Source organism: Mobula birostris, chromosome 1 (genome assembly GCF_030028105.1).
Source record: "Mobula birostris isolate sMobBir1 chromosome 1, sMobBir1.hap1, whole genome shotgun sequence".
NCBI classification, from domain to species: Eukaryota; Metazoa; Chordata; class Chondrichthyes; order Myliobatiformes; family Myliobatidae; genus Mobula; species Mobula birostris.
Window position 1 is genome coordinate 8,758,738 of NC_092370.1, and position 12,318 is coordinate 8,771,055.

Genomic DNA, 12,318 nt, shown 5'->3' on the forward strand with positions numbered 1-12,318 from the left:
TCTCTGGATTTCACAACTTTACCAAGCAGGACTTCTGACACCATGCATCAGTACCGGCCATCCTCAGAGAGCGATAAGTTAAACTAACAAAGTGCCCCAGTAAGCAAGGGAACGTGCAGAGTTACGGACTATTCATCTAGTATGTGCCATCCGCACACAGACAGGCAGGCACCTTCTCTACAGGGAGGCAGACCTTCTGGAACCTTTCCTTTAAGCATTGCCGCCAGTTAGGACGGAAAAGAATGACAAGATGCTAGAATCCTTAAAGAGGCGTAGATTTTCTATTACCTACAATAATGAGTAAACTTTATCAGCATTTCACTGGTTATAAATGGGAATGGAAGGGTTAATGATGACTCTGGGCCTGTACTTGCCGGAGTTTAGAAGAATTGGGTGGGGGGGGGGAATCTCACTGAAACATATCAGATATAATAAGACCTAGACAGAGTGGAAGTTCAAAAGGTTCAACGGTTCATCTATTATCAAAGACAACTTGAAATTCTTCTTCTCCGGGTAGCCATGAAACCAAGAAAGAAAAGAAAGGCAGCACAATCATCAACCTCCCTGCAAAAATACCCCCTCCCTTCAGAAAAAAAATGAACAAAAATGTAGAGAGGATGTTTCCTATAGTGGGGGGAGGGTTGTAGGACCAAAGGGCACAGCCTCAAAATAGAGGGACGTCCAGTTAGAACAGAGATGAGGAGGAATTTCTTTAGCTAGAAGGTGGTGAATCTGCGGAATTCATTGCTATAGATGGCTGTGGAGGCCAAGTTATTGAGTACATTTAAAGTGGAGTTTGATAGGTTCTTGATTAGTAAGGGTTTCAAAAGTACAGGGAAAAGGCAGGGAAATTAGGTTGTCAGAGATAATGAAGTCAGCCATGATCTCAGAGTAGACTGGATGGGCTGAATGGCCCAATTCTACTCCTGTGTCTTATGAACTTCTGGTATTATAAAGTCATGGAGCCATAGAACACTAAGGCACAGAACAGGTTTTTCCAACCTATCCAACCTGTTCCAAGCTGTTATTATGCCTAGTCCAACAATCTGCACCCAGACTGTAACCCTCCATATCCTTCCCATCCACATACTTATCCAAATTACTTTTGAATGTTGAAATCAAACCCGCATTTACCACTTCTGCAGGCAGCTCGTTCCACACTCGCACCACCCTCTGAGTGAAGAAGTTCACCTTGTATCTTTAACCCAGGACCTCCAGTTCTAACTTCGCCCAACCTCAGCAGAACAAGCTTCGTCAAGCACCTCCCCACCATCTACCACAAATGGCACTTCCAGGTGGCCAAACATTTTAACTCTGATTCCCAATTCCATTCCAACATGCCGATCCATGGCCTCCACTTGTACCAAGATGAAGGCACCCTCAGGGTGGAAGAGCAACACCTTATATTCCATCTGGCTAGTCTCCAACCTGATGGTTTGAATAGCGATTTCTCCTTTCCACGAACAAATCCCCTCCCTCTAAACCCCATTCTGACCTTTCACTTCTCACCTGCCTGTTACTTCTCCCTGGCTCCCCTCCTCCTTCCCTTTCTCCTGTTGTCCACTCTCCTCTCCTATCAGATTCTTTCTTCTCCAGCCCTTGATCTTTCCTACCCACCTGGCTTCACCTGTCACCTTCCAGCTACCCTCCTTCCCCTCCCCCCACCTGCCCCATTCCTTCTCACATCTGAAGAAGGGTCTCAGCCCGAGACGTCAACTGTTTACTCTTTTCCACTGATGCTGTCTGACTTGCTCAGTTCCTCCAGCCTTGTGTGTGTGTTGCTTTGGACTTCCAGTATCTGCAGACTGTGGAAAAAGCCTGCTTGCATTTATGATTTTGTATACCTCTATCAAATCTCATGTCAAAGTGGTTTGAATTATTCTGAGAAGGACACTACAGTCACAAAATAGATGCGAATTTTTAAAATAAGCTGCCACCTTGAGCCATTTGACTCCTGCAAATATTGTTAACCATGCTGCACTTTAACTTTGTCACATATCACCGTGACAAAGATACCATTTATTTATATAGTTATTTAGAGATACAGCAGAGTAACAGGCCCAACCAGCCTGTGCCACCCAATTTCACCCACGTGACCAAAGAACCTACTAAACCATACAGCTTTGGAATGTGGGAGGAAACCAGGGCACCTGGAGGAAACCCATTCAGTCACAGGGGGAACATACAGACCGCGGTGGGAATTGAACCCAGGTCGCTGGCGCTGTGATAGCTTTACACTAAACAGTACGCTGCCGTACTGCCCACATTGCCCTGTACTGCTCTGTAGTTCAGTCGTTCCTAACACATATAGAAAAATTCAAAGCTTACCTTATTTGACCCCGTGATGAACTGCTTGCTGCTTGATCTGCTGAACTGTGGGTGAAGAGCCACGATCTAAAATATCAATGAAGACAAAAAGAAACTGAGAATGCTGAATAGTCCTTCCACAAACAAGAGAAAATCTGCAGATCCTGGAAATCAAAGCAATACAGACAAAATGCTGGAGGAACTCCACATGCCAGGAAGCATCTATGGGAAAGAGTAAACAGTCAGTGTATTGGGCCGAGACCTTCTTCAGGATGGTCAACTACAAGGTCAGTAGTCCTTGTAGTTTCTTTGGTTCACTCTCAAGATGTGGACATCAAAATCAGAACCAGAATAATCATAACTGACATATGTCATGAAATCTGTTGTTTTACAGCAGCAAAACATAAGAAAGGATTACCATTAGTTACAATAACAAATACTTTAAAAAAATAAATAGTACAAATGAAAGCAAAATAGTGACACAGCATTCAATGTCCGTTCAGAATTCTGAAGGAGGAGGGGAAAAAGCTGTTCCCAAATTGTTGGGTGTGTGTCTTTACACTCCTGTACCTCCCCTCTGATGGTAGTAATGAGAAGAGGGCAAGTCCTGGGTAATGGGGGTCCTTAATGACAGACACTGTCTTCTTGAGACATCACCTTTGAAGATGCCTTCGATAGTGGAGAGGCTTGTGTCCGTGAAGGAGCTGGCTGAGTTTACAACCTTCTACAGCTTAATCCGATCCTGCAAGTTGGAGCCTCCATGCCAGCATATGATGCAACCAGCCAGAATGCTGTCCATGGTACATCCATAGAAATTTGATGGGAGTCTTTGGAGGCATACGAAATCTCCTGAAACTCCTGATATCGCCAATCAATGGTCAAGCTGAGACTTCTGCCACGCACAGCAAACCTGAGAGATTTGGAATGGGCCATGTCGTGAAGGTGCTTCCTGATAGGGAATCTGGGGATTGTACAAGGAATGACTGGTTCAACAAGAATTGAAAACCATTAGTAGACTGCTTATTGCAGTACTTTCCCCAGTTGTGCTTTCAAAACTTCTCTCTGAACAACACGATGGTGCTGGGCGTAATTCATTGCAATAACACCAATTTGGTTCTCCGCTTGAGAGCAACAAGAGCCAGATATCGAATCATAGCATTACAGCACAGAAACAGAAAGCTTCCACATCTCACACAATGAACATACCACTACCTCCAGATAGATTCTCAGCACACTAGGCATGCACTAAGAGAAAACAAAATACTGAGTAGAAGCTTTACTTACTTACTTAGAACCTCCACCTGTGCTTCCCCAAGCCTGTTCTTTCCTCAGCCTGTTGAGCCAAAGCTGGGCCACTCTAACAATGGCCACTTTGCTTACAGCTCCTTTCTTTTTATTGGTCCCACACTGACTGCTGTCGGCCGAGAAAAAAGCCCATCTAGGCCGTGCCAAGTGGTTAATCTGCCTACTCCCATTGACCTGCACTGGGACCGTAGCACCCACCCCCTTACACCTCCCATCCATGTACCTATCCAGACGTTGAAATCAAACCCATATCCACTACTCCCGCTGGCAGCTTTTTTCATACTCTCATCACCCTCTAAGTGAAGAAGTTTCCCCTCGTGTTCCTCTTAAACACTTCGTTTTTCACCCTGAACCCATGACCAATTCAACCTTTCCCAATAACTCCTGTCCTCAAGTCCAGGTAAAATCCTTGACCAATATCTATGGCCTAAACTGTACGTACAGCATTCTTACAGATTTCTCTCTCCAAATTTGTTTTCAGCATTCCCTACAGCTCTCCCTCTATTCATAGCTGCAAATAAGACCATAAGACTATAAGACCATAACATATAGTAGCAAAATTAGGCCATTTGGCCCATCAAGTCTGCTCTGTATTTTTATTATGGCAGATCCAATTCTTTTCTCAGCCTAAATCTCCTGCCTTCTCCCATCATGCCCTGACCAATCAAAAATCTATCACCCTCTGCCCTAAATATACATAAAGACTTGGCCTTCACAGCTGCCTGTGGCATAGAATTGCACAGATTCACCACTCTCTGGCTAAAGAGTTTCCTCCTCATATCCATTCCAAAAGGATAGCCCTCTATTCTGAGGCTGTGTCCTCTGGTCTTACACTCTCCCACCACAGCAGACATCCTCTCCACATCCACTCTGCCAAGGTCTTTCGCTATTTGATAGGTTTCAATGAGGTCAGCACTCATTCTTCTGAATTCTAGTGAATACAGGCCCAGAGCCATCAAATGTTCTTCCTATGACAAGCCATTCAAACCTGGAATCATTTTCATGAACCTCCTTTGAACCCTCTCTAGTTTCAGCACATCCTTTCTGAGATGAAGGGCCCAAAACTGCTCACAATACTCCAAGTGGGGCCTCACTAGTGCTCTATAAAGTCTCAACATTACATCCTTGCTTTTATATTGTAGTCCTCTTGAAATGAATGCTAACATCACATCTCCCTTCCTCACCACAGACTCAACCTGCAAATTAACCTTAAGAGAATCCGGTCCCATGACAGACCCCTTTGGAACACCAATAATCACCAGCAGCCAACCAGAAAAGGTTGTGATCTCACTCTTTGCCTCCTATCAATCAATTACTGCTTTAGAATATTTCCTGTAACATTATGGGCTCAGAGTTCATTGCCTTATGTGTGGCACTTTGTCAAAGTCCTTCTGAAAATCCTGGTACACAGCACCAACTGATTCTCCTTTGTCTATCCTGCTTGTTGTTTCTTCAAAGAATTCCAACAGATTTGTCAGGAAAGATATTCCCCTGAGGAAACCATGCTGACTCGGCTAATTTTATCACGTGCCTCCAAGTACCCTGAGACCTCATCTTTGGTAATTGTCTCCAACCTCTTTCCAACCACAGAGGTCAGACTAACTAGCCTAAAGTTTCCTTTCTTCTGTCTCTCTCCCTTCTTGAAGAGCTGAGTGACATCTGCAATTTTTCAGTCTTCCAGAACCATTCCAGAATCTACTGATTCTTGAACGATCATTACTAATGCCTCCACGATCTCTTCAGCCACCTCTTTCAGAACTCTGGGGTGTATACCAGCTGGTCAAGGTGACTTATCTACTTTCAGACCTCTCAGTTTCCCAAGAACCTTCTCCCTAGTAATGGTAACTTTACATACTTTGTGTCCTGACGCTTGGAATTTCCACCATACTGCTAGAATCTTCCACAGTGAAGACTGATGCAAAATTCTTGAATCAGTTTGCCCACCATTTACTTGTCTCCAAACACTATCTCTCCAGCACAGTTTTCCAGTGGTCCGATACCCAATCTCGCCTCGCTTTTACGCTTCAGGTACCTGAAGAAACCTTTCGTATATTCTTTAATATTACTGGCTAGCTTACTTTCATATTTCATCTTTTCCTTCTTAATGACTATTTATTTGCCTTCTGCTAGTTTTAAAAGCCTCCAAGTCCTCTAACTTCCCACTAAATTTGCTCTATTGAATGCCCTCTCTTTGGCTGTTATGCTGGCTTTGATTTCCAGCATCTGGAGAATTCGTGTTTGATTTCTCTTGTTAGCTACGGGTGTGTCACAGAATATAGAACAAAGAACATAGCACAATACAGGCCCTTCGGCCCACAATGTTGTGCTTACCATGTAACCTACTCTAGAAACTGTCTAGAATCTCCCTACCGTATAGCCCTCTGTTTTTCTAAGCTCCACATACCAATCTAAGAGTCTCTTAAAATATGCTATTGTATCTGCCTCTACCACTGTTGCTGGCAGTGCATTCCATGCATCCACTACTGTGTGTGAAAAACTGACCTCTGACATCCCCCTTGTACCTGCTTCCAAGCACCTTAAAACTATGCCCGCTCATGTTAGCCATTTCAGCCCTGGGAAAAAGCCTCTGACTATCCACACAATCAATGCCTCTCATCATCTTATACACCTCTATCAGGTCACCTCTCATCCTCCATCACTCCAAGGAGAAAAGGTCAAGTTCACACAACCTTTTCTCATAAGGCTTGCTCCCCAATCCAGGCAACATCCTTGTAAGTCTCCTCTGCACTCTCTATAGTATCCACATCCTTCCTGTACTGAGGTGACCAGAACTGAGCACAGTACTCCAAGTGGGGTCTGACCAAAGTCTTATATAGCTGTAACATTACCTCATGGCTCTTGAAATTAATCCCATGGTTAATGAAGGCCAACACACCATGTACCTTCCTAACAACACTGTCAACCTGTGCAGCAGCTTTGAGTGTCCTATGGACCTGGCCCCCAAGATCTCTCTGATCCTCCACACTGCCAAGAGTCTTACCATTAGGTCTTCAATTTGGCCTACCAAAATGAACCACTTCACACTTATCTGTGTTGAACTCCATCTGCCACTTCTCAGCCCAGTTCTGCATTCTATCGATGTCCTGCTGTAACGTCTGACAACCCTCCAGACTATCTACACCACCCTCATCTTTGGAGCCATCAGCAAACTTACTACCCCACCCTTCTAATTCCTCCTCCAGGTTCATTTATAAAAATTACAAAGAGGAGGGGTCCCAGAACAGATCCCTGCAGAACACCACTGGTCACCGACATCTTGCCTTTAGAATACTTCTTCCTCTTTGGAGTTAATATATCCTGTGCCTTCCAAATTGATTCCAGAAATTCCAGCCATTGCTGCTCTGTCATCATCAGCCATCTCCCTGAAACTCTACTTTAAACCCCACCATGCAGCATTAACAAACCTTCCCCCTAGGAAAGGTCCCACCTTACCTGGAAGAGAGCCCAATGATACAAAAATCTTATGCCCATCCTCCTACACCAAATCCTTAGTATAATCTTCCTAGTTCTGGCCTCAGTAGCACGTGGCATGGGTAGCAAGCCTGAAATCAAAACCCTGAAGGTACTGCCCTTTAACTTTAACTTAGCACCTAACTCCCTGAACTCTCTATGTGGAACCTTGTCACTTGTTCTACCCATGTCACTGGAACCTACACGGACCACAACCTCTGGCTGTTCACCCTCCCACTAAAGAATGCCGAGATAATAATGGACCCTGACACCCGGGAGGCAACATACCATCCGGGAATCTTGTGTTTTTTTTATAACCACAGAACCTTCTGCCCATTCCCCTAACTAATGAATCACCTATCACCACAGTGTGCCCCTTCTCTTCCTTTCCCTTCTAAATCACAAAGACAGACTTAGTGTCAGAAACCTGACCACTGTGACTTTCCCCTGTTAGGTCACCCCTCCAAAGTAATATAAACAGGAGAAAATCAGCAGATGCTGGAAGTCCAAGCAACGCACACAAAATGCTGGTGGAACTCAGCAGGCCAGGCAGCATCTATGGAAAAGAGTACAGTCGACGTTTTGGAACCTTTTGAAGGGTTTTGGCCCAAAACGTCGACTGTACTCTTTTCCATAGATGCTGCCTGCCCTGCTGAGTTCCTCCAGCATTTTGTGTGTGTTGCTCCAAAGTGATATATCTATTGTTGAGGGGGATGGCCACAGGGGTACTGTGCACTGACTCCTTAACTCCTTTCCCCTTCCTGACTCTCACTCAGTTTCCTGTGCCCTGCACCTTGGGTGTAACTACCTCTCAATATGTCCTATCTATCACCCCTTCAGCCTCCCGAAAGATCCAGAGTTCATCCAGCTCCAGCTTCGACTCCTTAACACGGTTTGTTAGAGGCTGCAGCTGGATGCACCTCTTACAGGTGTAGTCCTGAGGGACACTGGACGTTTCTCTGCCTTCCTACAACCTGCAAGGGAAGCATTCAGCTATCCTGTCTGGCATCTTTACTGTCCTAGCTGAGCAGGTATAAAGAAGGAAAGGGAAAAAACACAACCTTGAGCTTCTCTTTGCTTTCTCTGAGAGAAGCCTCATTTTGATGAAGCCTCGGAGAGCTAAAGCCTCAAGATCACCACTCTTACTCTGTTCACTCAGACGATCACTGCTGTGTTTGCCTCTGCCTTCCTTAATTTGCTCTTGCTAATCAATCCCAAACGCCGATTGGTCACTGGTTAAAGCTCTTTTTCCTAAATTGCCGCGAAATTCCGGTTTTTATCACCATCCTGATTAAAAGGTAGCTTTCCAAAGCACACTCTGCCGTGGATTTTCCAACTCAGTGAGAGTATAAAACAAAAGACATTAACTGTCACTTAATGTGCCATTTAAAAATTGTGATAATTTATATATCGGTTACAAATAAACTTTCAAAATGCTCGTTCACCCATCCATAAGACATAGGAGCAAAGTAGGCCATTCAGCCCATCAAGTCTGCTCCACCATTCAATCATGGGCTAATCCAATTCTTCCAGTCACCCCCACTCCCATGCCTTCTCCCCATACCCTTTGATGCCCCGGCTAATCAAGAACCTATCTACCTCTGCCTTAAATACACCCAATGACTTGGCTTCCACAGCCGCTCGTGGCAACAAATTCCACAGATCTATCACCCTCTGACTAAAATAATTTCTCCACATCTCTCTTCTAAATGGACGTCTTTCAAACCTGAAGTCATGCCCTCTCGTCCTAGACTCCCCTACCATGGGAAATAACTTTACCGTATCTAACCTGTTCAGGCCTCTTAACATTTGGAATGTTTCTATGAGATCCCCCCTTATTCTCCTGAACTCCAGGGAATACAGCCCAAGAGCTGCCAGACATTCCTCAAACGGTAACCCTCTCATTCCCGGATACAGATTTTTTGACGATATAGATGCCGTCAGAGAAAAGCTTTTCTTGCACTGTTCAAATTAATTCAAGATTCAAGCTGATTTATCACATGTACAGCACAGCCTCTGACTGTGTTTGTTGTTGATGAAAATGACACATTTCACTACATGAATCAATATAAGTGTGACAGAGCTAACATTTCTAATCTTCACCTGTCTAGGTGTGTGAGAGGAATGGCAAAGGGGCTTAGACCATAAGACATAAGAGCAGAATTAGGCCATTCAGCCCATCGACTCTGCTTTGCCATTCCATCATGGCTGATCCCAGATCCCAATCAACCCAACACCTGCCTTCTCGCCATATCCTTTGATGCCCTGACTGATCAGGAAACAATAAACTACCACTTTAAATATACCCACAGACTTGGCCACTTCTGCAGTCTGTGGCAGAGCGTTCCACAGATTCACAGATTGAGCTCAAGAGCCATGAGAGAATGTTGCAGCTATATAAGACCTTAGTCAGACCCCACTGGGAGTACTGTGTTCAGTTCTGGTCACCTCACGACAGGAAGGATGTGGATACTATAGAGAGAGGAATTTAAAGTTACTGACCCTCTGTACCTTTGACCCTCTGATAGTTTATTGGCTCGTGGACCACTGGTTCCCCTCTCCACAAGTCTAGAATCAGTTCCTTCATCTTGTTGACATTGAGCGAGAGGTAGCTGTTATTACACCACACAGACTAATTTACAAAGAGATTTACAAGGATGTTGCCTGGATTGGGGAGCATGCCTTACGAGAATAGGTTGAGTGAACTCTGCCTTTTCCCCTTGGAGCGACAGAGGGTGAGAGGTGACCTGATACAGGTGTACAAGATGCATTGATCGTGTGGATAGCCAGAGGCTTTTTCCCAGGGCTGAAATGACTAACACAAGGGGGCGTAGTTTTAAGGTGCTTGGAAATAGGTATTGAGGGAATGTCAGAGGTAAGTTTTTTCACACAGAGAGTGGTGGGTGTGTGGAATGCACTGCCAGTGATGGTGGTAGAGGCAGATACAACAGGGTCTTTTAAGAGACTCTTAAATGGAGCTTAGAAAAATAGAGGGCTATGCGATAGAGAAATTCTACGCAATTTTACATAGTTGGCACAACATTGTGACCCAAAGGGTATGTTCCCATACCATTCCATAATGCATCCAGTCAGCATACTTTCCACCACACATCTATAGAAATTTGCCAAGGGTTTTGATGACATGCCAAATCTCCGCAGGTTCCTGAAGAAGTAGAGGCAATGTTGTACTTTCTTTGCAATTATATTTATATGATAGGTCCAGGAAATAGTGACACCCAGGAATTTAAAGTTACTGACCCTCTCCACCTTGGATGTTTATTGGCTCATGGACCACTGGTTCCCCTCTCCACAGGTCTAGAAGCAGTTCCTTCATCTTGTTGACATTGAGTGAGGGGTTGTTGCTATTACACCACTCAGAATAATTGGGAATCGGAATTTAAAATTCCGGCCACCAGGAAGCTCTGCTTGTGGCAGATGGTGTGGAGGTGCTTGACAAAGCAGTCCCCCAATTTATGAAGGGTCCCACCAAAGTAGAGGAAGCTGCACCAGGAACTCTGAACACAACAGACGACCCCAGCAGATTCGCAGGTGATGAATTTCAATGTACATGTGATAAACAAATCTGAATATGAACCTGTATATCAAAACATACAGTGAAATGCAGCATTTGCAACAACAATCTAGATGTCAAAGGATGTGCTGGGTTTGCCCACAAGTGTGGCTGCACTTCCCAGTGCTAACGTAGCATGCCCCAACACTGTGCAGAACAACACAGAACACGACAAGCAACAAAACCACATCAAAACAAGCCCCATTCCTCCTTTCCTCAAATCCAACCAGGGGGTTAGAGAAGTGGTCATATCGTCCACTTATTTAACCAATTACAGCTACATGAGGTATATACATGAGCAGGAGATGGATGTTTACAGAAATTTTTTTGAATTAATCACCAAATTACAAGCCTTCTCTATTATGACACGGTGGTTACAAATTAGCTTTTCTTCAATAGACTTCCAGCTTTTTACAAGATTGAAAATCGATAAAACTCTTACGAGCCTCAAGAGTACAAGGACAAATGGCATAAGGTAAGCTCCTTCTGAGAAATCCCCAACATGGGGAGGTTCTAAATTCAGTAGCTTCAATCAGCACAGCCATAGCAAGGAGGGGTAGCAACACAAGAATGGGAGCCAACTTACAGCATTCACCATTTTACTAACCTCCAGCAACTTTTCTCCCTTCCCCTTCTCTCTTCTTCCATTCCCCTCCAGAGGTAAGAGGCTCTTACCCCTTCTCTTCTCCTCACCTTACAGGAGGTACCTAATAAAGTGGCCACTGAGTCTATGTACCTTGATTATTAATTTATTTTGAACCTTGAACACGTGCGGAGATACAGTGAAAAGCTTGTCTTGCATAATATTCATACAGTGCATTGAGGTAGTACAAAGTAAACAAAAAATGAAATTATATACAGTGCCTATGAAAAGTATTCACACCCTCCCCCGCCCCCGGGAAGTTTCAAGTTTTATTGTTTTACAACATTGAATCACAATGAGTTTAATTTGGCTTTTTTGACACTGATCAACAGAAAAGACTCGTTCGTGTCAAAGTGAATACAGATCTCTACAAACATGAGAAAATCTGCGGATGCTGGAAATCCGAGCAACACACGCAAAATGCTAGAGGAACTCAGCAGACTAGGCAGCATCTACGAAAAAAAGTACAGACAACGTTTCAGGCAGTGATCCTTTGGCAGGATCTCTACAAATTGCTCTAAAGTTATTACAATTATTGAACACAAAATAGTTGATTGCAGAAGTATTAACCCCCTTCAAGTCAGTGTTCAGTAGATGCACCTTTGGTGCAATTACAGCCTCGAGTCTGTGTGGATAGGTCTCCATCAGATTTGCATATCTGGACACTGCAATTTTTCCCCATTCTTCTTTACAAAACTGCTCAAGCTCTGTCAGATTGCATGAGGATCATGAGTGAACAGCCCTTTTCAAGTCCAGTCTCAAACTCTCAATTGAAGTGAGGTCTGGACTCTGACTTGGCCTCTTCAGGCTATTAACTTTGTTCTTTCCAAGCCATTCCTGTGTAGCTCTGGCTTTATGTTTGGGGTCATTGTCTTGCTGGAAAACATACCTTCTCCCAAGTCGCAGTTCTCTTGCAGACTGCATCAGGTTTTCCTCCAGGGCTTCCCTGTATTTTGCTGCATTCGTTTTACCCTCTACCTTCACAAGCCTTCCAGGGCCTGTTGCAGTGAAGCATCCCCAC

The 12,318-nt window shown here is 44.3% G+C and overlaps 1 protein-coding gene across 2 annotated transcripts in view; it reads right to left on the minus strand.

Annotated features, from left to right (window-relative positions):
* Positions 1-12,318, minus strand: part of vps41 (VPS41 subunit of HOPS complex) — a 241,139-nt gene that overhangs the window by 124,979 nt on the left and 103,842 nt on the right. For both annotated transcript variants that reach the window (XM_072252115.1, XM_072252108.1), the window contains exon 7: positions 2,329-2,394. In XM_072252115.1, coding sequence (XP_072108216.1) covers positions 2,329-2,394 — 66 coding nt within the window. The remainder of the gene's footprint in view (positions 1-2,328; positions 2,395-12,318) is intronic.